This window comes from Thunnus thynnus, chromosome 13 (genome assembly GCF_963924715.1).
Source record: "Thunnus thynnus chromosome 13, fThuThy2.1, whole genome shotgun sequence".
NCBI classification, from domain to species: domain Eukaryota; kingdom Metazoa; phylum Chordata; class Actinopteri; order Scombriformes; family Scombridae; genus Thunnus; species Thunnus thynnus.
This window is the reverse complement of record NC_089529.1, coordinates 4,011,916-4,038,135: the sequence shown is the minus strand read 5'-3', so window position 1 is coordinate 4,038,135 and position 26,220 is coordinate 4,011,916. Positions and strand designations below refer to the sequence as shown.

General features: G+C 40.2%; 1 protein-coding gene across 1 annotated transcript; it reads left to right on the top strand.

The window, feature by feature from the left end:
- The first annotated feature begins 1,290 nt into the window (after positions 1 to 1,290).
- On the top strand, positions 1,291 to 18,542 carry LOC137195179 (spectrin beta chain, non-erythrocytic 4-like). Its single transcript, XM_067607347.1, has 10 exons — positions 1,291 to 2,640; positions 13,258 to 13,521; positions 14,826 to 15,059; positions 15,256 to 15,345; positions 15,438 to 15,716; positions 15,806 to 15,936; positions 16,081 to 16,285; positions 17,491 to 17,736; positions 17,876 to 18,010; positions 18,297 to 18,542. Exons 1-10 carry the CDS (start codon positions 2,518 to 2,520, stop codon positions 18,540 to 18,542), a joined length of 1,953 nt encoding a protein of 650 aa, XP_067463448.1. The 5' UTR covers positions 1,291 to 2,517.
- Positions 18,543 to 26,220: the final 7,678 nt, after the last annotated feature.

Genomic DNA, 26,220 nt, shown 5'->3' with positions numbered 1-26,220 from the left:
AGCACTAAGCAACACAGACACACAGCTCCATAAGAAACTCTGATGTTTTTAAGCCCAGTTATTTGCAAAAAATGTTTCATATTTCAATAATGATGGCATATTTTTGCTCAGAGAGCCTTGTCTCATGCTAACCTGCTCCTTATTGAAATTAGCTTGCATACCTGTATGTATTTATGGCAGTCTGATACACAGTCTATGTGTATGAGACTGTGCTACCTCTTGCCATTTCAACATTATTTTGAATTTTGATTCTAAACATCAGATTTGTTGGTACCAGACTATGTAAAATTCATTATGTGAGCCTGAGCACTTTAGCATCTGATTTGTAGACTGATTACATCTTTTTTTTTGCATCTAATGGTGTCATGTGAGGTAAAGAATGTTTAAAAAAAAAAAAAGAAAGAAAGACAGGATTATAAACTTCCCATTACTCACCAACCCTTAAATACATGGACTAACACAACTTTTCTAAATTATTTATGTTTTATGATGCTGTAAATATTTACAACAGAGTTGTAGTTTATCACATGAGAGACAAAATCCAAAATTGTCATGAGTCAAACTCTAACTTCAATTATGAAACAAATATGAATAGTGTAGTGTTATGTTGATATATTGTATAATGTTTTATATTTCTTGTATCTGATGTTAATTATGAAAGAAATATGTGGTATTTGTTAGTTCAAGAAAATGCAGAAGTGAAGATAATTCCTTAATTTCTGAAATGAACACAAAATAAAATACACAACCAGCTCGAACAACAAAACTTGGTTGTTTGGGGTGGTGCTCCACTCAGCCTCTACTCATGAAACTTTAATCACCTCTTGGTGGAATGATGATTCAATTTGATAAAATAGGTATTTTTAAAGAACAGTATATGTATTTTTTTTTTAAAAAAAAGTTTGTTCTGTTGCTGCAGCACAAGCGCAGACTAAAAATTAGAGCTGAGCTAATTTTTTGATAACACACAATTGCCTTGTTTATCTATAATTCAGATCTGAGGAAACGATAATAACCCAGGCACAAAGTAAGATGCGTGCACCCTCTGTTGCCAAATTACAGTATATCTTTGCAGCAGGAGAATCTAATGCAGGCTCCCTTAAAGAGGGAGAGCGAACAGTGATCCGAATCAGTCAGCTGCACTGTGGACCATGTGTGCATGCGTCCTCCTTCCCTCTCATTCAGCTGTTTTAAAACGACACCTCCCCACCACCACCACCACCCCTTCCCAAATCCTGCTCCCGCTCCGAGTGCAGTCATTTCTAGTGCAGAGAAATGTCCCTGGTGACACTGAGGGATGACGCAGGCTCTCTCCTCCTTTCTCTGTTTCACTACCCCCCACCAACACCATCTTTTCCCTCTTTTGACTTGCTCTCCTCTTCTTTATTTTATTTTATTTTTTTTTGCTCTGGCGCTCCCCCTTTCTCCACTTCCTCTCCTTGTCTCCTTCTCCCCCTCTCCTCTTGCTGTCCCCCCCCCTCCCCTCCTTCTCTCTCTCTCTCTCTCTCTCTCTCTCTCTCTCTCTCGCCCTCTCTCTCTGCTCCGGCACTGCAGTGCTGATGGTGATTGCACACACACTCACTCACACACATACACACGCACACACACTCACGCACACGCACGCACACACACACACACACACACACACACAGGAGCGTAGCTGAGAGGCAAGGACTGCAGCAGCATGCACCAACCGCGGCTGAGCTGTTCGGGGACACGAGGAAGGGGAAGTGAGGAGAGAATCTAGTGTGCTATCTCACACCAGCCTGCGTGTGCATCTTTGCAGCGGTGGGAACGATGCATTTCCAGAGCGGATAGCTTATGTTATCCGGCCTCCTCTGCACTGCCTCTGCATCCCATTCACCCTGCTCCTCCCACTCCAACTCTTCCTCCTCCTCCTGTCTACAGCATCATTAGACAGGACTACAGATTGACCGGGACTGGCGTGTGGTGGATGGTCAAGTTTGCCCCGGCTGAAAGATTCTTCCGAGGCTATGCTACACCTACACCTTGGATGGCTGGATTGTAATCGACATTCGGAGCTTGAAGAAAACCCACAACCGGCTAGGAATCTTGGATGTGTGTGTCATTCTTTACCAGTGTTGTCATTGGCGCATTTCCTCTATTTCGCTGGTTGTTTTTGCCTTCTCTGAGACTGGCTAGCAGGCACTGCAGCATCAGGACCGCAAGACCTATGAAGTAGTAGGGCATGAGGACCCAGGGGCGACCCAAAGGAAGGGCTTGAGTGCTTCCATTGCTACCACTGCTGCTGAGGTGCTTATCTTGATTTTTTTTTTTTCCTCCAGAAAAGGGTGTCTGGTGGGGGTTGGGGTGGGTGGTGACAGCACAGGTACCCAGGCCCCTGCAGAGCAGAGCGGGTGGCTCTTGCGTGGAGGAGGCAGGCAGGACGTCCTGTGGGAAAGGGGGGAAGAAGGGCTGGCTCGAGCGTTGGGCTCCTGATGGTGGCTATTTTTGTCTCCCCTAGCTGAGTGATTGGGACAGCGGGTGGAAGAGAAGATGCTGATGGCCCGAGACACGGCGCGGGATGAGGCTCAAAAGCTACACAGGAAGTGGCTGAAGCACCAGGCCTTTATGGCAGAACTGGCCCGCAATAAAGAATGGCTCGCCAAGATAGAACAGGTGAGTGGAGGTGACCAGGGCACGATGATGATGGAGAGAGGGAGGGAGGGAGGGAGGGGTGGATGGGGAGGTCAGATAGGCAGAGCAGGTGAGTCGTGGGGGGGGATGAGGGTACCATGTTAAAGAGAGCACATGACTGAGAAACAGTGTTTGATGGTGGGTGTGGTGGCAGTAAGGATGGAATAGGTGAAAGTAGGAGAGATGTCATCACTCAGCTTTCATTTCCTCACTTGGCGTGGGGACATCCTGAATTACATTCTCAAGGTTATGATTGCTGAGGTGGCGATGTTGTTTTCAGGTTCACAGGTGTCGTGTTCCTGTGCTTCTTTGGTCTTTTTTTTTTTTACAGAGAGGTTAGGCCATCTGAATTTCATCATTCAGTCATGGAGGTTACAGTGAATTATATAGAGGACATGTAAACCTTTGCAGCAGTGAAGGCCAAAGCATACAGAGATTTTGCTTTCATTTTCATGTATAGTTACAAATGGTGTAAGTACACACAGCTGATATAAGGTCAATTTACATCATGAAATCATTCTCAGGTTCTTTTTTTTTTTTTTTTTTTTTTTTTGCCCTGTGTTCCCATCATGCTTTGCTACCCTGACAGAGCAAACAGCCCATCTCACACACAGAATGTTCTCCATGCCCTCTGCCTCAGTGAAGCTCAGGTGGGCTCTTGAGATGTAAATTAGTCAATGAGGCTCCATCTCTGTTAATGGCACATTGCATTCGGTGTTTTTAAGTCACAAACGTTTCAATGCTCTCATTCAGAAACGTGATTCTCATCTTAGTTACAGTTCAAGCTGCAGATGAGGAACATGTAGAGAATACAGGATGGAAATGCATTTAGGGCTTAGCAGAGTGAATTTTGTGTAAACCTTAATTTTTGCTTGTAACATAGAAATGTACTCTATGTAACAGAAGAGCATAATCTTGGTATGCACTGTAAATGTGTAATGATATATTTGATTCAGATTAATGACATCTTGGGGGGGAAAAAAACTGTTATATGGTTAAACAGGAAGTGCTCTTTTACATCGAGCCCCCAAGCATCATCTCAACATTAGCAAAATGTCAGACAGAAACCTTTTTTTGTAGCTGCAATCCCTTAATTCCTCCATTTTTATAAATATTTGAATCATTATTTTCTCATTAGGAAATAAAGGCAGGTTAATGAGCAGATTACTCATTTCCTTCTAAGTATTTCGGTGTCTAAAAGCTGCATCAGGGCAAAATCTCTCAGTGCATTATGAGTTATTGTGTAAAGTGTGTTCTGTCAGCACTGTTTCTGATTGTTAAATACTTAATTGTGATTAGATACAAATTAGTGGCTTTTATCAATCCTCTCTCTGTATTAGTATGGCAAAATGTGTGACTAAAATACATCAGTAGCTCCTAGACACATTTTTTAAAATGTATATCTGAATAATTGAATTGCAGTGTTAGTGAAGTTTATCAGACTTCATTCTTGACCTTGCTAAAATGTATTTACATCTCTGATAGTATCTTGAAAGGTTTTGATGTCATTTTTGATGCGTTTTAATTATTAATTTTGTATTGAATGCATCAAGAAATTCATTAGACTGTATAGATTTTTACACATTATTTTTTTTTGTAGTATATTGTATTAAATATTCATGAGATAGCAGTGTAACTAATTATAACCATGGCCCTTGAAGACAAGCCCTACTACTGTACATTACCTAATGAGGAAATCCTCATTAGCCATCTTGGTTGTCCATGTGTGAAATGCATTTTAAGGTTTATCATGCTACAGTCTAGACCCTCCCAGTGAGCCAGCAGACACTTCAATTTAGCTCATTCAAAGGACTGCAAATGCAAAAGAGCGAAAATATGACTTCTGATAGGTCTATGTTGCATAGCAATCAATGTCTGCAGATGGGTTTGTGCTTTTAGTAGCTGATGCTTTAGTTATTTTTTCGTTCTGGTAAACAGTTTTTTTATAAGTTGCCAGGTTTAGTCACTGAAGCAGTGCAGCCATATTCATTTGTGTTCTCAACATTGTTGCATCCTATGGCTGAGTAGTGCAGAATATTATGTTTGTTCAGTAATCGCCAGTTAAACAGTAAACTACAGTCTTTGGTGGGAACACCTGAGATATGTTATTTTTTACAAATGAACAAAACACTTTTAATCACTCTGAGTTCATAATCAAATGTTGCAGCATGTGGCTTTTTTGTTGGGGGTGATTTAATGATGTCAAACAGATACAGGTTTGGGGTACATTATAAGTGCATTATTGTTGAATTCATTTCAAATTAAAATGAATTTGTTTGACGGTCAGTATAAAAGTTCAAAATAGAAGTTACCAGACACTGGATGACAGATATAACTTAAATTCCAGTATCTCACCAAAAAAATATAATGCTTGACTCATTACCTGGACTGAATTCTGTATATTTTCTATTTTGGCTGGTATAATGTTTCATTTGTTGTTGTGAAGTGATTACTTTATGGTTTAAGCTGTGGTACTTTATCCCCTTACTGGTCCAATCCAAATTGTCACAAATACTGAAAGGTTTGTGCGTCTCAGTTCATTAATGGTGTTTATTTCGTTTGATATTGAGAGATAAGAAAAACTTGGAATTGTAAATGAAAGGGTTGTGATAATATCAGAAAATGATATGACCTGACAGCTAAGAAAAAAATTTTAAAAAGAGAGAATCAGATGGTAGAGTTCAAGTGTTCATATATTAAAAGCAAACTTGGAGGCCTGTTGTCAACATCTGATCATATCCATGTATTATATTCTCTAACACTGGTAATAAAAGGGTTTGGATGGATCATCATGAGTCATTCAACTGGAATTGGACACAAATAGAGAGACGCAACATGTTTTATTGGAGAATACTTGGTGCAGATGAATGAGTGTCTGCTCAGCACACACGATTTTATGACCACAGTTAACTGAGATATACACGATATAATATATGTGACGAGGTATATTTAAAATCCTTTCATCACCTTTAATACTTCTTTATAAAATCAAATCAACAATTATATTCAGTATTACAGTCATTTCATTTGACAGCTACACTGTAGGTGCTGCAGTAAACAGAAAATTGATTTTTTTTTTTTTTTAAAGACAAATCATGTGTTATTACCTGTCCAGGATGCTCAGTAGTGATGTAGTAACTAAGACCTGTCTGGACATGTACTGAGACCTAGCAGTGCAGTGTATGTGTTGGATAGTTTATAGTGGAGATACAGACAGGAAGCATGGGTTGGTCCATGCAACAAAGGTCCTGGACCAGAACTGAGCCATTGACGTTGCAGTTATATGGTATTCATCTTCAGGCCATCAGGACATATTGTAACCCATAAACAGCTCACAATAGAAGTCAACAGTAACATTTTGATACAGGTGTCTTGAATTTAAAAGAACACAGTTAATGTTCTGCCTATCGTGTGAATCTGCTCAGAGAGATATGGAGAGGCCTTCTACCTAGAATGACATCTCAGCTTGAAATGAAAACGGACCGAAACAGGATACCGCTTTACTTCTGAATCATCAGCATATTTGTATAACCTTTCATGCCAAATACCAGAGAAATAAAGCGAAAGGATTGACACTGAGCGCAGAAGATGGCTGCTCCATGGATGTTGTCTCTCCCGTGCTGCTGACTGGCACGATTTCCTAAAGTTCCTTGTCTACATAGCCCCCGTGCAGACCGTTACGGAGACCCTCATGTCTCCATAGCCCTGCTAACATCACTTAATCTACCCCCACCGCTCTCTCTTGTCGTTACCTGAGAGACAGAGAGAAAAGATGACACTGCGTCCTGCCGTGATCAGAGAACTCCGCGTCCTTTTGGAAGGGTTCCCGCCTCGGCCCCTTACCTCTGTTCTCTCTCAGTACTCACTCAGCACATGAAGCCACACACTGCTCCAGGCTGGCTTGTGTATGTGCAAGATCTCCGGGTGCTTCTCTGTTACAGTGAGAGGACTCACAGCTGACCTTGTGCCAAGCCTTAGTATGGGCTCAGGGGTCAATGCCTTGTAAACATATAAACAAATTGAGCTGGAGCTAATAGATCTGTGACTGACTAATGGACCTGCATCACTTATATATTTAAAAATGGAAAATATGTCCATTGGTCAACTGTGTCCTACTAGGGGCTGGTAATGTCTATTTTTAGAGAAAGAACAATGATGCTATTAGTTTATATTTGATATCCACACACACTGAATATCCAAAATATTATGGACAGACTCAATGGTTCAATAACCTTTTAACTCATCTGTTATTCTTCATCTTTATTTCCTCCATTATATGTTATTGCTAGATCTTTAGTAAAGGAAATTACAACATTTTATAGTTGTTTTGCTGTGACTTTGTACCGCAGACACTGTGATGTTCAAGGCAAATTTCCACTGGGACAATAAAGTCTATCTTATCTTATCTTAAGGGATAATGGGTTTTACCTGGATTCACGTCAGTACATACATTCAGCATATTTGTCTGTATGTATGTGCAGCTGACGTTATTCTATATCTTTCTGATTGTTAACACATTCCATAAAAGACCAATGCATTAGTCTATCTGTCAGTAGTCCTTTTTGACATGTCACAGTAGGAAAAACGCAGGTATAAATAAAATATGAATGAAAAAAATTCCATGTGGCTGCTTCAGTTTCAGGGTCCTGGTACTGCACATCCTGGCTCACTGTTACACTGTTATGGTTTACTAGGACACTTGAATGGAACGGAGCCATCTTTAATGTTACTAGTAACACCTGTGCTTTTACCGCTATGAAAAGACAAAAGACCTGCTGTGAAAAAGGTCTGTACTTTATGACTTCATCACCCTGTCTGTGGCACTCCAAGCCTCTTAGTTACTACTGAATACACATATCTTTAAAATGGGTCACAAATATACAATATATACTTATATCATAGCAAACATAACTCAAAACTGGTGTAAATTGTTATTTTGTATTTGTTGGGGACTATTTTCAGTGGTGTATTAATACAGTTTTGGTGCTCTAGTGTGTATTTCCAGCAGCTGGACACAAATAATGACAGTGGCTGTGTTCATGTTAATGAAGTAACATGTAACCCAGTGCAATGATGTGACTATTTGATATGTTTTTAATCATTTTTGAGGTCAAGATAAGATAAGAAAAGATATACTTTATTGTCCCCTAAGGACAATAGTAGAATTAGTAGATTCTGTACCAGCCCCTCTCTTATTTTATTCTTTCCCCCTCTCTCAAAAACTCAAAAATATGTTTCACGTATTGTAAGTTCAGTTGGATTTTTTAGCTTCACTGTGCAGAATGATGTGTGTGCAGAGTTTGACACTAGATGACTGTTTTCACATTCATCTGCTGAAGAGGAAAGTTTCTCTGTGCTCACCTGAAATCTGAGTTAAAGGCGGGTACCTACAAGGAGGATTTTTGACATCACAACTAGTTTGGAGTCAATCTTGGTCCAGTATGTAACTTATATAAGTGTGATGTGGAAACTTGAAGCCTCTAGTGCATGTACACTGAGAATGGATTTTACGGTGAAGTAGGAAACATCTTGTGTCCAACAGTTTAACTTTGAATGAAAAACATTTGTATATTCACAGATTCTGGAATTTTCAATGAGGAAGGAGTCATGTCAAGGATTTTAACGTGGTAATTGAGCTTTTCATTGTGCAAAAAGCGTATTAGACACAAATCATTATTGAAAGAAGGGTATTTTTTTTATACCTTAAACATGTCTGGAGGGGATCTTTAAGTTCTTGTTGACGATTGATGAAAGACAATTTCACACACGCAACTAACGATGGCACAGAGCAATAAGATATATCAGGCTGTGATTGCACAGGCAATATTTGTTGATAGGATCAATTCATTGCTAGTTTTGGTCTTTTCATGGGATTTGTTGATGATAAGATACAGTAAGCATAAAATATTGTCTGAACTATTTTCATTTATTTCAGACCAGGTGTTATATTTTATAATGTCAAACAGAAATTCCAACACTTGGGGTGCAGAGAGCAGGTACGGCTGGAGAAGATCGTTTACTGTAGCCACATGTCGGGAAGGAGTTTCATGGACTTTTGAGAAAATAATTCCCGCTATTTAAATTTTGTGCCATCCAGTATGCAACCTCAAAATCTTCTGTGCCACAAATTAACAAAGAATTCACGTATGATTTCAGGGCAATATGGTTCCTCTTTAGGGAGTAGCAGTGCTGAAACATAAGTATTGGTTTAAATGATCTAAACGTGGTCAGCTATAGCAAAGGCTCATGCTCACTGTGACATTGTACGTGTTACTCTCTATCAGATGTTGTTAAATGTGTTGGGATCAATACTGTACATGCTGTTCCAGTATGAGGAGTAGATTATATCCTGTTAATAACGAGGTCCCAGAATGCTGCATCATGCTCATTCAGTACACTCACCAGCCCTTTGCATTGTTTAATAGCCAACATTGCCACAATCCTTAATTAGGTCAATTCTACTAGAGGATTTTGTAATCATGCTGGCCAGCTATGACAATATTAGTTTCTTGGAATTGTGGAGTTCGGATATACCTGAGCCTTCTAGCTCTTATGTGTCCATGTGGCTGTTGTGTGTGAGATTTGATTGTCCTTGGTGGTGTAATGAACCACTATCATAGCTGAACAGTTTCCAAAGCTGCTGTACATTAGTTATTTCAGTTACTTGTGTCATGATGTTACAAACCTGGTTAGTGAACTGAAATAATGGAGAGAAGATACTTCGTCTTCATCTTCATCTTTTTCCTCCATCTAGTAAGTTGCTTTTAATTAGGGAGAGATCTGTTACACATATACATATATATAAATACATATATACAGTATATATAGTATATAATTGGGCTGTCAATCGGTTAAAAAAAATAATTAATTGCACAATTTGCTATGATTAATTGCAATCAATCGCTTTTTTCTTCTTAATATTGAAGCTTGTAACAATGGATATTAAAATGTAAAATTATGAAATTAATGTAGAATCAACACCAAGGAAGTAAATTCAAACACTGTTGTTTAATAGCATCTTTTTAACTTTGAACACAGATTCTCTCCTATGAACTACAGATTTCCAATTAAACCATCAAGGCCATTGACTGTCAGCTTGAAAGTCATATTTCTTATATGCACTAACAGAAATAATAACAAAACTCAGGCCTTTAAAGTGCCAGTCAATTCCAAAACCATTAAGGCCATTAAAATGAGATATCAGCTTAGAAGGCAGTAATTTCTCATATGCACTAGTATAAATGATGATTAATAACAGTAAATGTGTTCAGTGTTCTAGTGCCAGTTGAAGGTCCATAATAGTCCATGCAAATATGAAAAAAGAACAAGGAAAGATTGTGATTCACACATAGAAGCCACAGACACACCCTTCCCCACAAGCTATCATGACGTAGTTGGTACAATGGATGCATTAGGTCCTCTAGTTTCATATGATACCTTCACTATAGCCTCTGAAAGACAGTAATGTGTTAATCACCTTCATTTTTTTAACACGTTAAATATTTCAAATTAATTTAAAAATTAATTTTGACAGCGCTAATATATACATATACATATACAGCACTATTACTGTGGTAACTCCATACAATATTTTTTTACACTTGATTTTTAAAATTACTTTGAAATTAGCATTTCTATGCATTTCTTTAGTAAGCATCATCTTGTCTTCGGGCCCTAAAAAAACAATGACTTTTCAATGTTTTAGCTCTGTCATAGTTGTTCAATAAAAAGTGTGCCAGTAATACAAATAAAAACTCTCGTGAACAGCAGTGATTCATTTATTAATAGTCTCTTTGTATCATTGGTGTAAATCAGCACCATAAAGATAAACACAGGTTTGATGCAGTATAGATTAATTTACTCATTCACCCAGACACATACACCCTCCAATCCACTACAGCACATAATGTTGTATTACATGTACCTTATTTTAGCTTGCTAGCATTTTAGCTGGGATTTGGTGTTTGTGTTGCATTCAGTTTTCCTGATCCTTTTGAAAATTTACTTATTTTTTTCTACCTGCATTTCTGAGTTTTTTGTTTATTATACTTTTGACTCAATTTGCTCCAGATGAATAAATTGCCATAACCTAAATCAGAATAAAATGTCCATTTATCTATTTGTTACACAAGTTTTCATAATGTCTATCTTAGTCATATAACAGAAACGAAAGAAATGTCCATGCTGCTATTTTAGAGACCTAAAAAAGACCCATCTGGGTCAGAATTCATTAAAAAATCATTAGAAATATGACAAACAACAACATTTGATTAAAACAACTGCTTTAATGGATAATGCATCAGTATTACATACTGCCTGTTATGCCTGCTCAGTACATGGTATATAAATGGTATAAATCAATATGAGCAGTGATGAGATTCATTCATATTTAGCATATGGCTTTCAGAAATAGTAGAATCAATGAATTCATATATTAATTCAAAACATATTACTATGAAAATACAGTCTTTTTTATTTATAAGTATTTTTAGTGTAAGTCCCAGCTGAAAAATTGTTTGTATGAAGAAGGAAAAATCCAGAATTGTAAATAATAAGTTGATAGTTTGCTGGTTTGACACTATAATGGTAGTGGGCCTACATTACATTAGATAGTAGTGTTAGTGTTGCATTGTGGGTTGGGCTGAATGCATAAAATGGCATCAAAGAAGGAAGCTGACATATAGTTTGTAGCATTACACATCTCTGATTAGGTCAATCTGAATTTGGATGTCTGCTCTGTGTTAGGATGTTGTCTGTTTTATTTGGACTCACCATATATTAGTGTTATACAGAGTATGGCAGAAGTTGCATAGTGTTACTTTTATGCATACACTAGGTGTGAATACATTCTTGTTTTTGCCAATAGTATAAAAACAAGTCCATAATCCCACCCACATTTTCACCATGCTGCATCAGCATTACAAGAAAGCCTGCAGAATTTGGCAACACAATGCTGCCATAATAGCATGATTCATACATGGTAGCCATTAAAATATCGCACCATGTCAGCCATGACTGCCTCGAAAATTCACTTCACAGATGCCCTTTGGATCCTACTGTGCCAAGGCTGTAGCACAGCCCAGCACACCCGCAGCCTGATTCCTGTTCCATAAACCTTTGATTCTTTCTCCTTTTTGCTTCCCTTCTTCCTTTACTCCTCTCCTCTCTCCACCCCCTCTCTGATTTCTTCTCCCTCTGCCTCTCTCTGTGTGTCAGTAAAGCCAAGAGAGAGAGAGAGAGAGAGAGAGAGAGACCTGCTTTCTGCTGGCTCTGCATTATGAGAGGGAGAGCGAGGCTGAGGGAAGATAGGAGCGAGAGAGAGAGAGATGTGAGAGAGTGAGTGCTAGCAGCAGTTAAGCAGAGAGCCTGTGCCAAGAGGAGGAATGCAGCACTGCATTATGAAAGCCATAGGATATAGGTCCAGCTCTCTGGGAAAGATAAAGGAGAGAAGCAGGATTTAGAAGATAAAATCCATCATGTGCATGGTTATTATTACAATACAAGCTTAAGTAAATAATGAGTATATCACCCAATTGCATATATAACAGAAGAATGTGGTGCATAAATGAAATTTAAAGAAAGATCTTCAACATAATCACAGGATTTCTACGTTTTAATCACGAAGGTCTACACTATAAATGAGCCTTTGTGAGCCAGATGCAAAAATATCCAAAAGCTGGTTATGGAAGGAAAACACCTCCTGCTACCTTAAATCAAGGTATGGGAAGAGACTGGTAATAATCTGTTTCAGGGAAGCGAAAAAAGCCTCATTGACACAAAGGAAAATGCCACAAGCTTTGATCTCTCCGCATCTCCTCATCCAGATCACGTCATGAACAAAGCCCGAGATTTAGGGGAGGGAAGAAGAGCAGAAGAGTAGAGGCGCAGGACAGAACAGGGGTTTATTAGACTTACCGTGCATGATTTTTAGGTCAGCCGGAGGCCAAACTTTGCTCCATACACCTGCCTCTTTGCAAGCGGGGGGCTCCTGCCTTGGCATGGAGCTGTGTTGTCCCGAGCTATTTTGGGGACGAAACTGAATTTAGCCTCTCACTATGTAATGTTATTCTGATCTGAAATAATGGAATATATACAGCACAGGATCCACACATTCATGATACTTAGAATAGCATGACGTGTTTAGGTGTGCCGGTCTTTCTTCAATAATCAATTCCCTTTGTTAAAGACAATTGATAAAAGGTTACAATTATCTTTCCAATTATCTTGGAAAAGAAAAGAAATTCATAATTAATAGATTTAGATTTAGAAATAGGTTTTTTGTGTGCTTGAAATCTAAAATGGTGGACAGTTCTGTGCAGCATTTGTGCACTTCACAGACTTCTGGTACCGAGCGAGGCAACAATCATCTCAGCCCACAAGAACCATCCCTTGAAGCAAAAGCTGACATTAACGGAGTGTACGAGTGAGAAGCAAAAAGTCACTCAGCCAAGAAATGACAGTCCAACATATAATGTAATTTTTAAATAGGACAGGGCTAACACTTGTAAAAATTGATGTTATGATTTTTATAAGTCTGAACTGTCCTTTGCAGTGCGGCACCACTCAGTTTAACAACTGGTCTCCATTTTCTTTCTCCAGGAGGGTCAGGAGCTGATCCAGGAGAAGCCAGAGCTGCGTCCAGTCGTGCAGCAGAAGCTAGAGGAGATCAGAGAGTGCTGGTCCGACCTGGAGAGCACAACCAAGGCAAAGGCCCGCCAGCTCTTTGAAAACAACAAGCCCGAGCCGGCCATGAAGAGCTACTCGGACCTCGACAACCAGCTCTCCCACTTGGAGCAGCAGCCCCCCCAGCTGGAACAGGCTCACCATCTGCCCACCTTCAATGAGCAGCTCCAGAAATTCCAGGCAAGTCTCAACTGAACTGTGATGTGTACATTTTACATTTTTGAATACTGGAAAAATTGCACAGCCCGCTCAGACAGCAGGCCAATACACTGTAGCATTGTGATACTTATACTACATATGATTTTTTATCTTTGAATTTTTATCCTTTATGTTTCTTTTTCTGATTCTTATTTTTACTACTATACAAATTATTATTCATTATTGTACACTAGCATTTTAGCACAACGTCAAGAAGATGCCACCCTGCATTTTACCACACATATTGCATTAGCATGTGACAAATGAAACATTTGAATCCTGAACCTTAAACCTCAGCGGAAACAGGTTTTTGGGAGATTTTGCAATTTAGAAATATTGAATGGTTAAGAACAAACCCACGTTTAAATAATAATAAAAAAATATTTCCTTTTTCTTAATGTCTAACATTCATATTTTTGTAGCTAACAGGCTAACCTAAGTATTCATTGCTAAGTATGATTTCTCTGAATATGGAAGGTCAGCAAGCTAGCATTTTTAGTCGCTATTATTCTTTTTTTTTATCTTTTACTACTACAGTATAAAAATATACCATTACAAATAAAAGTTATGTATCAAGACAATACTTAAGTTAAAGTACATAAGCAAAATGTACTTAAAGAATCATTATTGAAATGTCACCATTCAAAGTGTTATAAATATATTATTGGAATATTATTTCTGAACCTGTAGGCAGCATTTTATTGCTGTCAAGGTGGAGCTACTTTTAACAACTTTACTGTTGGGTAGTTTAATCAATAACTGTATCATACTTTATGAATTGATCATATGTTTTATCATTGTCTTAACCTGAAAAGAAACCATAGCTGTGAAATAAAAGTAGTGGTGTAATAGTACAATATTTCTCTCTGAAATGTGTAAAATATTACTTGGAAGTTGGTTCTTTGACTCCACCCTTGGACATTTAACTCAACCAACAGGATTATTTCTACCTCCACAGCACCTTTTCTCATAAGAACTGTTTGTAAAACCAAAACTCTCTAATCTGCTTTGATATAGCTAATGCTTTTGACAGACTGTATACTTCAGCTCATTGTTGTTTATGTAATTTTCCTCATCTGTGACGTGTGTCCACAGAGGCCGCTGTTGTGGCATGTTCTTAAACACGAGGTTCAGTGGCATTAAAAAATGCACCATATGCTTTTTTCTTTCTTAAAGTCAGGCAGTCCATTACATAACCCTGAAATGTTCCAAGAAGAAAACAGCTGATGTGCCGTGTTTGTCCATCCCTCATATGGCTGTAACATGACCTTACCCTTCCGGTGCAGGCTATGGAGTCCCAGATAGGGGACTTTTACAAGGATGTGGGAGAACTGGGAAGCTTGCAGGGGGTCTGTCTACCCCAGCGAGGGCTGATGGCAGGTGACAAGGAAGGCGGCGAGCAGTCAGGCGTGGTAGAGACCCGCATCGTCCGCCTCATTGAGCCCCTGAAGGAGAGACGCCGCATCCTGCTGGCTTCCAAAGAGATGCACCAAGTCGCCCAGGACCTGGAGGATGAGATAGTGAGTGGGCACTTCTTTTCTCTGAGCTCCCCGTCCTTTCATTTCATACATCTCCTCTTCCATATGCACTCTTTCTTAATTCCCCTTGTGCATCAGTCAGTTAGAATATTAAAGTAAATGGTACATATACAGTATATGAGGAATCTAAATTCAACGTGCATTTGTAATGTGTTACCTGACTGTGGTTACTTGATAGCTGTGGATTCAGGAGAGGCTTCCCTTGGCCTCCTGTAAGGATTATGGGAATAACCTCCAGAGTGTACAGCAGCATGTAAAAAAGAACCAGGTAAGTGACAAAGATGATGTTTAGCCATGATCAGCTGAAATGTGACCCTAACCCCGCTCAGTCTGGGAACTTACCTCTGATTGGTCCCTCAGACACTTCAGAGGGAGCTAACAGGGCGGCGGGCACGTGTTGAGGAGGTTCTGGACCGGGCGGGGATAATCGCTTCGCTGCGCACTCCTGAGGTAGAGTTTGTGCGTGAAGGGGCGGGGCATGTGCGCCAGCTGTGGGAGGTGTTGCAGCTGGAGACGGAAAGGAGGTCTGTGATGCTGGACGCCACAATGCAGGCTCAGCAGTACTACTGTGAGGCGGCTAAAGTGGAGTCCTGGCTGTCTGGTCAGAAGCTCCATCTGGTCAGTGAAGAGAAAGGCACGGTACGGACAGCCATGACATTCAGACAGGTATTTGTTGGCATGAATATTGAGTGAACATGTGACTCTGACACTACTCTGATCATTTTTAGGATGAGGCAAGCACCCTTCAGCTGCTGAAGGCCCACCTGGCCTTGGAACAAACAGTGGAAACATATGCAGAGACAGTAGGCATGCTATCCCAGCAGTGCCAGCGCCTGCTGGAACTGGGACACCCAGAAAGGTGTGGCACGACTCACACATGAACCCACAAAGCAACACATGGCCCAAGAAAGGACATGTTTTATTTTTGTATATTTTACTACCATACAGGATAATATGTCTTGTTGGTTGCTGTAGCATTTTGCTTTTTCTGCATTTTTGACAGTGAGCAGATCACCAAGCAGCAGTCCCACATAGACCGGCTGTATGTGTCTCTGAAGGACATGGTGGAGCACAGGAAGACCAAGCTGGAGCAGCAGTACTGGCTCTATCAGCTCAACAAGGAGGTGGAGGAGCTGGAGAAGTGGATCACTGAGCGTGAGGCGGTGGCCAGTTCCACTGATTTGGGCCAAGACCTCGAGGACGTTACGGTCAGTGTTCAAGGAACGCACAGTTTTAGTTGCTACACTACGCTAAACTGCAGGAGATATTAAACTTTCCCAGTCATTTATAACTGAACACCATGAACCATGATCATATTACTATATGACATTTTTCACGTCAGAACAATCAAATACAACTGAATTTTTAATTGAATAATTCAAACAAATAAATTAACATCAAACATTTTTCATTTTAGACACTTCATTAGAGGCCAGTTGAATGAAAACATATTAATAGTCTCAACATGTCATCACATAGTTGTTCCTATTCACCAGCTATGTTTCTTTCAGTAGTGCATGTCTAAATGAACCAACGTACAGCAATTATTTTAACACTGCAGACTTAAGAATCAACTACATGGTAAGACTGTAATAACATCTATAATTTACCTTAAAGATCTCCACAGACATCAGTTTTATGTATAGACTGAGCAAAGTTTGTGCTCTGAGAAGTGTTTTCCCCTTTTATAAACTGAGAGGAAACAAAGCATCTTTAAAATATTTAATTTAGTCTTTAGCCTTATCTCATGACCACAACCTAAGATAACAAATGGGTTAATATTCAATTTTCTGCCTCATTCTTAACTAATGATTTGATTTAAATGTTGTCTGACCAAATATTTTCTAATGATCACAGCATGAATGTCATATGCCACATACCAAAAATGCAAGAGGATAAAGTAAGTAGGCTCATATGTAATGTTACCATTGTGACCATCATTTGCTATTTTAAGGTAATGAGAGAAGTTGCGATCACACAATATATTTTATAGGCCAAACTCTATAGTTAATTGGCAATGGCTGGTATTGACTCCTGTACACCAAATATGACCCATATGTTTTATTTTAGATTTGTCTGAGGTCAGGCATAACAGTAAGTGCTTATAGTGTTTTAAAAAATAGAGACAATATGATAGATGGACTCCATTCACAAAACATAAAGAATATTTAAAATTATCGTACCTGCTGGTGTTTTATACAAAATAACCCCAACATGAATTGCATGCATTATAGTCTTCACAAAAAATAGTGTAATCAACATCTCTCTGACAGTGTTTCAAAAATAGTTTGTATTATGAGCTTCACAAAGGTATTATTTATTGCAGGGTTGTTGTATTAGACTGCATTATTTTCTACAGGTCTTCATGTTATCGTGTACAGTCCTTGTAGAGCTTTTTGGTTGTGTGCTCCAGGTGCTTCAGGAGAGGTTCACTAAGTTCGCCTCAGAAACCAACAGCATTGGCCAGCAGCGGATGGAGCAGGTGAACAAAATGGTGAATGAGATGATCGACTGCGGCCACTCTGACGCAGCCACCATCGCTGAGTGGAAGGACGGACTGAACGAGTCCTGGGCCGACCTCCTGGAGCTGATGGAGACCCGCAGGCAGATGCTGGCAGCGTCACACCAGCTGCACAAGTTCTTCACCGACTGCAAAGAGGTGCAATCAAAACTAATATCAGTCTGTGATTCAGTTATACCATGCTCTTCACTGCCTTTTCAAAGGTAGACAGTCTGGCCATGACATGCGGCTGCTATTTTTAAAGCGCTCGTGATGACGACGCTGTCCTGTGTTGTAGGTCTTGGCTCAGATCGCAGGGAAGATGAAGCAGCTGCCAGAGGTGAGGGCGTGCCAAGCCAACATCACCAATCCAGCCACCCTGCAGAGACTCATGCACTCCTTTGAGCATGCCCTTCAACTGCTAGTCTCACAGGCAAGTGATATGACTTCTTTTCAAACACACGGTCACACAGTGTACTTGCTGTTCATGAGCACAAGGATGAGTGGATATAAATTTTAACTCATTGGCCACATCCATTAAGTAACCCTACCCCTAGTCCATATGCATATATTCAGGTAAAGGCTTGTTTGGGTGTTTGAAAAAAGCATTTTCTGAGCAAAGAAGCAGTACCAGTACCAGTATATATCAGCCAGCCAAATATATATATATGGCCATTAGTTGTTAAGAAACTAACTCCCTTCACCCTGTCTTGGTGCAGGTAAGGCAGCTGCAGGAGAACGCTGCCCAGCTGAGGACCATCTATGCTGGTGAGAAGGCTGAGGCCATTATGGTCAAAGAGCAGGAGGTGATGGAGGCGTGGAAGGAGCTACTGAGCTCTTGTGAGGCCAGCCGCGTCCAGGTCACTTCAGTAACCGACAAGGTTCAGTTCTTTTCAGTGGTGCGTGAAAACCTGATGTGGATGGAAGGCATCATGGGCCAGATTGGATGGGATGAGCCCAGGTGAGACATCTGCACCCTGTTTATTCTTTTGTGTTGACATGTGCATCAAATGTGTTCAGTATGTGGTCCAGTTTTAGAACTCGTAGTTTGTGGTTCAGTGTTCAATTAAACTGAAAGTCTCTGTGGTCTGGTGCAGTCCCTGCGGACTGAAGTTCATTACTGTGTAGTGTTGAATTAGGCTGCTGTGCCACCTTGACCTAATTCCACATGACATCTGTTATTCAATTTTTAATATGATGTAATTGGAGGTTATAAATTTTACACTGTAATCACTGCCATTATTTGTCATTTTTCCAACGAGTTCCGCTATGCAATAAGCACGCAGCACTTCCACATTTGGCTTGAAATCTTCTAGCAGCTGTCGATATATCAACATATGTATGAACATACAGCACTGTGAGGCTGGTAAAGATGGCAGAACATATATACACCATCTGTGCAGAGCTGCATTTAACGATTACTTACATTGTTGGTTAGTCTGAGGATTATTTTTTTTACTGATGAATTGTTTTGCCTATAAATATCAGGAACAAGTGAAAATGCCTATCCCAATTTCCCTGAGTCCATGGGGATGTTTTCAAATTGCTTGTTTTGATCTAACAGCCCAAAGATATTTGATTTGCAATGATATGAAACAGAGAAAAGCAGCAAATGCTTACATTCATGAAGCTGCAACAGCTAAATGTTTGTCTTTTTTGCTGATAAAATCAGATGTTAAATTATTAATTGAATATCATTTCCATTAATTTTCTTGTAATAAGCCATCACAGTGGTCATACTATGTACATGTTACATATCATGTAACTGCAATGTCTCAGGCTTAAATCCGGCCTTTGTTGCATGTCATTCTCCTTCATCCCACATTTCATCTCTCTACTGCACACTATCAGAGATAAAATTGACATGCTCAAAAATAAGCTTTAAAAAAACAAGACTATGAGTCTGTAGTCACAGTAGCAGCTCTGTGAGGTTGTAATGCTCATTGTAAAGAACCAAACTGTTAAATAGATAAATAAATAAAGCATAAGTCCAAATTCTGTTTTTGATCTCTAGCAGTTGGGGTAAAGTAAATATAATAATTGGCCAGAGGGTGGTGTAAACTGGTTCTGCTGGTGGCAATAGATGAACAGTCAAGGGATTAGTCATTGTCATCCTCTGGGCACCTTGGATATCTGTACCAAATTTCAATCCATGCAATAGTTTCAATCAAAATTGTGCACCGACTGATGCCACATCACTAATGTGGCTAGAAAATTGTGACGAACAATTAATTACTAATCGTCTAGTCTGTATACAACACGTAAACCGGTATACTTGTAAATCATACAGCTAACATGTTAGACTCTGGAGGTATATGCTTAATCTAATTTGAATAATCTGATCTATCCTTCCTCAGAGATTTGACAGCTCTGGAGGTGATGATGAAACAACATCAGGAGCTGAAAGCCAAAATAGATGGCCGCAGCAAGACCCTTCAGCAGTGTGCAGATCTCGGCAAGATCCTGATAGCTGCAGGCAACCCTGCATCAGAGGAGGTTAGGTTGACACATGGTCAAACACATATGAATTATTATCACATATGCCACAAGACAGTCGATAAAACCCATGCAGTTACTTCATTAAGATGTAGCAATATGTTGTTGTGGCCATGACTTCAATCTGTCTGTCACCACAGATAAAAGAGAAGTTGGACAGCCTTCTGGCTAAGCAGAGGGATCTTGTTGAGAAATGGGACAAACACCAGGAGAAGTTACAGCGCAGTGAGTAACTAACTAGATAACTACACCAGAGCAGAAACAGCTCTTAATTACAACACAGTGTTAAATGTCAAATGGGCTCAAACTATAAATGTTTTTTCCCCTTTGTCCTGTAATGTGCTTTTAATGTATTATGAATCATGTATGAATCTTATTGCTCCTCTTGTGTGAGCTAGGTAATGATAAGATGAACATCTAAGTTATGATCTTACACATTAAACATATGCTACATGCAAGCATTTAAACAACAGATTCCCACTAGAGCGTACGTTAAAATGTGGTGTGATTGTAAGCCGGCTGTTGGTCTTTTGTCACCTCCAGAACAGGAAAAGTTCCAGTTTGCCCAGGAGACGGTAAAGGCGGAAGCCTGGCTGAAGGCCAAGGAGCCGCTGATCACCTCCAGGGAGCCAGAAGGAGGAGAGGCCCAGGCCCAAACTGATGAGGTTGAGCAGCTCATCCTTCGCCACGAGGCCTTCCGCAAGGCTGCTGTAACCTGGAAAGAACGCTTCAGCTCCCTCCGCCAGCTTTCCGCAGTAAGCTTGACTGTAGATAAATGTTTAATCAGTTTGGTGGAGTCACAATTTAATGCTGCTACAGGAAAAAAATGTGACCTTGGGATGTTGTGTTTGCTTAGCAGGCATGGGCGCATGCCATGAGTTTGCATCATTATGGGCTTAAATCTGTCTCATGACATTTACTGCATGTGGTGCAGCCTCACTCACTGCACCCCATTTGCCTTTCATGTTACATTGTTTAGCTGTCAATAAAACAGTCTGCTCTGAGCAAATATTCCTGATAATTTGTTATACCTACATTGTATTGGATCCATCCTGCTTTTGGTTTCTGGTTTTAATTGAGTTTATGTGCTTCTATTAGTTATTTAAATTCTATCTTTTAGGCTGAGAAGAAAAAAGAGGAGGAGAAAAAGACCCCACTCTCCAGCCGAAGGATGTTCCCGTTATCTTGTCTGACTCCCGTTCCCTCAACCAGTGCTACCTCATCTTTCTTGAGGCAGACGGTACACGCGCATATGGAATCCAAACCCTTACAGACCAGTCTGGATCTGGGTGCTACCCCTGCAACCCAGAGATTGTCCTCATCACTCGCCAGCTACAACCCAGTCATAAATGGATCAGGCTACCAGGGACTGGAGCAGCAGTGCAGTGGAAAGTTGGTGAGCTCCTCGTACTTTGGGATGAACCATCAGGTGGCCGGAGGTGGAAATGACTCCGGGTTTTCAGCGCTGACCTCCCACAGTGGTGGAGGAGACACTTCTACTTACCTTGGGATAAACCATCAAACTGCTGGCAGTGCAGAGAGCTCCGGGTACTTTGGACTGACTACTGGGTGTGTGGGTGGCTCTGGCCACTCAGTGCAAAACCATCTAGCCAGTGGCAGTGTAGGAAGTTCAGGTAACCTAGCTCAGCAGCAAAGCAGTGGAGGTATGGGAAGCCCAAGTTTCCTGCCTCAGCAGAATATGGGAAGTTCTGGATATTTGGCACAACCACAAAATGTGGGAAGTTCTGGATACTTGGGACACCCGCCTAATTTGGGGAGTTCAGGATATTTGGCACAACAGCCTAATATGGGGAGTTCTGGGTATTTGGCACAACAGCCTAATATGGGGAGTTCTGGGTATTTGGCACAACAGCCTAATATGGGGAGTTCTGGATACCTAGCGCAGAATTATCAGGGCAGTGGAGGAATGGGTAGCTCAGGATTTCTGGCACAAAATCATTACAGTAGTGGAAGTCTGGGCAGTTCTGGTTACTTGGCGCAGAGTGGTGGCATCATGGACCCAAAAATGGCATATGCATGGCAGCACCTGAAAGCTGACTTCATGCAGCCCAGGATCAACCACATCCACAAGGCTGTAAACCCCCTCCTAGAAGCCAGCAGAGTGCAACGAGAACAGTTTGGGGACATCCCAATGGCAGATATGGTGGGGCCAGAGTCGGGGCTGGACCTCCTTCACGGCCGTCTCCAGAGGGATCCCCGTGGCAGCCGCTCAGACCCCCAGATGGACCATCTGAGGCGGGAGAGGGAGTACAAGCTGGGTAGACAGACCTCCAGCGAACAGGAGATCCAAGCCAGGCTGAATGAGCTGCCGCTGATAGTGCGACAGGAGCGCTACCGGAGACGCCTGGAGAGGCAGTCGTCCAGTGAACAGGAGGGGAATGGCAAGCAGAGGCTGCAGAGACAAGACTCCAGTGACCTGGAGGGCTCTGTTAAGGAGGGCTCTGACAAACGCTCAGGGTATGTGAATGAGTCGTCATGAAAATTCAAATGATCTTTGCAAAATTTGGCCGTACATTTTGCCTAGTCAGCACTGTCCGGCGTGATCCTAATGATTTTTAAGGTCGCATAATGAATGTGTTTGTTGTTTGGGTGACTCATTTCTGTTGTCACTGCAGGGAGAAGAGATCTACCATGGCAGAGATTGTAGAGCAGGTCCAGGAGCGAGAGGCAGCACATGTGAGTTAGCTTACATACAGTAAATCACAATGGTGTTGTGTATAAAATCATCTTTCATTATCTCTTTAAAAAAAAATGTATGTCTGTCTTTTTTTTATCTGCCTTCTCAGGCACGAGGAGAGCCTTATCGGCCTCCTAGCAGTCTCTCAGCACCTGTAACTCGTTTTGATGGACGTCCTCGTGCCCGAGACCGCCCCAAACCGAGGAGGAGGCCCCGTCCAAAAGAGCCTGAGGAGACACGGCGTTCTCGCTCTGCCCCAGCTACTGGTGCCCCAACAACACCCCAGCCACCTTCACACACTGCCCAAAATGAAGGCTTTCTCTACCGCAAAAAGGCCACCAGTTCTGACCTTGAAGCTCAGCAGAGAAGCCCCAACAGGTACAGCTACCACTGACAGATCATACAACAGACATACTGTAGCTTACAATTGATAGTTTGCTGACCCCTTCATGTTGAAGTGGTGAGCATGGGGCTGCAGCTGTAGTTTGGAGGGTGGTATCTTTTATTTTAAGCCTTACCAAAACCAAAAACACAAGAGTAAAAGTGTAAGGAATGGATTAAACAGTGTCTTTGTCTGCTCTGACATAAGCTGCAATAGTTAGTGTGTCTGGCAACCCTTTTACAAGACTTTAAACCAGTCAGCTGGGAAACATTAAAAAGATAACAGTAAAAGGAGATAGCATTTTCAACCAACTCATGGTTGCATAGCTTAATTAGTCACCAGCTAGAAATGATTAGACTGCTTTTGTCTACCTCTGCCTGTTGTTTAAAAAAATGATGAATATTTCAAGTGGTAAATTTGCCACCATTATCACTGAATGTTGCATATGTGCCATGTGAGAAAGGCTTGACAGGATTAACAACAGTATTTAAACTGGGCAGGGCTTAGCCAATGGTCAGTCAAATCAAATCAAAATATATTCTTTGGTGCTTCATTATACCTTCGTAATAACTGTCATAAAATTGTTATTTTAAGAAATCTGAAATGAGAATTCCTTTGTTATGTTAGGTTTTGTGTCCATTGTTAATACATGAATTGTACTGATAGAAGCAAAAAAATATATAATATGAGAAAAAGTGAAATCCAAGGTTTTTACAGAAATGTATCTTAATCTGCTTAATGTGTCATTTTGAACTTCAGCAAGTCCTGGGTGAACGTATATTGTGTGCTGAAAGAGGGAATGCTGACCTTCTATAAGGATGCTAGGAACCACACCGCAACATACAATGGAGAGTCTCCTGTTGACCTTAGTAACTGCTCATTTGATCCTTCAATGGGATACAAGAAGAAGAAAAATGTCTTCATTCTTCAGTAAGAAACCATTTAATGTGGCAAATTTTAAAGGAAGAAATTGTGATTCTGAATCTTGATTTTACATTTCTCCACATTTAACAGAAACATCAAAACATAAAGAATGAAACAAATGTGCATGTTAGATTATTCATAATACATATGGTTCGAAAAGTCATTGCAGTGCACAAGAAACTGACGATCCCTGTTGTTGTTTTTCTGAAACAGAATAAATGACGGAAACAACTTCGTGTTCCATGCAAAAGATGAGGTAAGAACATTTATATTTAAGTCATGTTTGGAGACTATGGGATGGCAGACAAAGGACATAATCCACTTTTCTTTAGACTTTCTAAGCCTCACATAAGAGGTTCATGAGAGACTATACCTCTCAGAGAAAATGAGTGGTGGCTACACACATTAAAGAATATACTACTGCACTACCGTATACTTTAATTTAGGTTTGCCTCAGGTACATGTTTAAATGTTAATGTCTGGTAATATTATTTTTTCATGTCGACACATCCCATGAAAAGACCATAACCAAAGATGAATTGATGCCACTAACAAGTATTGTGTGTGTATCCAGGGGCGGATTTAGTGATTTGGGGGCCCTAAGTAAAATCAGTCATGGGGCCTCCTTCATGCCTTATTTTCACCCTTTCTGCATTCAAAAATCTGCTTAGGTAAAAGTATTATTCACACAATGTACTTACATTTAATTAACATCTGTTCAAGGTGGATCATCATATTTTATTTGTTGATCATATGTTTTGTGTGTAGAATCTTAATCTGTAAAGTCACTAGTAACAAGCTGTCAGATAAACATAGTAGAATGACAATTACAGTGTTTCTCTCTTAAATAGAGGAAACTGAATCCCTCCTAGTAGAAGTGGAGTAGAAGCATACAGTTGCATAAAATGGAAATATCAAAGTAAAGTACATGTACCTCATAACTGTAAGCGTAATACTTAAGTAAATGTAGTGGGTTATTTTCACCGTACGCTGTTAATGTTAATGCATCTGTAATAATAATACAAGTAACATGTAACCTAATATAATACAAGTAAAACTTTAAATGCAGGACTTTGACTTGTACTGGAGTATTTCTATATTGCAGTATTGTGACTTTAAGGATCTGAATACTTTGCTGCACATTGTCTTCCTCTCTCCATCTGACCTGAAAGCAGTTTTCTTTTCTTATAGGCTATTAGTTGCCTCTCCCTCTTCCTTGAATGCAGTTTTTTCTTATATTATCATCATTCTCTTTGTCTGTTTTCATGAGGGTTTGGGGGGGAAGAGGGTCAGTGCTCCCATCATCTAACAAATGAGTCGATGTGACAGGAAAACGTTAGTGACTCTTGTCCTACTAGTTGTTTCAGGGGGAGAAACAGAAAATCTTATTCCTGTGTGCCATAGAGCTGCATTGTTTCCCAACTGGTATAACTGACTGTTACACTGGATGACATGTTCCTTCATTATGATGGGCACTGTATTTTATTTTTAATCCTACATGCACTGTCCTGCTGTAGATACTCACTAGACCAACAAATGTGTATTAATCCGCAGCTGAAAGTAGTCCCTAACAAACGTAATATTAACCGCTGCTTGAGTAACTTTTGCTAAAAACTACAGTGCCCAGCTGATGCGGGAAATTACTGAGCCTTTTTTTGAAAATTACATTTTTTTTTAAATTTATGACCCATTTTTAAAGATTTACATCTTCAGTAGGAACCAGTGGGTTCCTACTGACACATTGTTGGTTTTGGTCTTTTCCTGGGATTTAGTGACAGTAACTGAAATTGAATAGAATATTCAACCTTATCCTTTGAAGAATAATAATGAATATAATGTAATAATCAAACAAGAACCTGACACTATAATGAAATACACAGAAAAGATTTTGCTCAGTTATCACACATTCAGATTGTGTGTCATTTATCAAACGTGTTGATCATCTAAATGAGTAAATAAATGTCAGACATTGCATCATTTAGCCTATTTTTTATGTCCTCTCTTTTTGTATTCCTCCATCTGCTTACTCAAGCTGCACTGTCTCGATTGAAAGCCCCTCTCTGTTCCAGGCTCAAATTTTTATTTATAATGTTGGTGTAAATCCCAAAATACAACATGAAAATCATGCAAACCCCAAAATGTA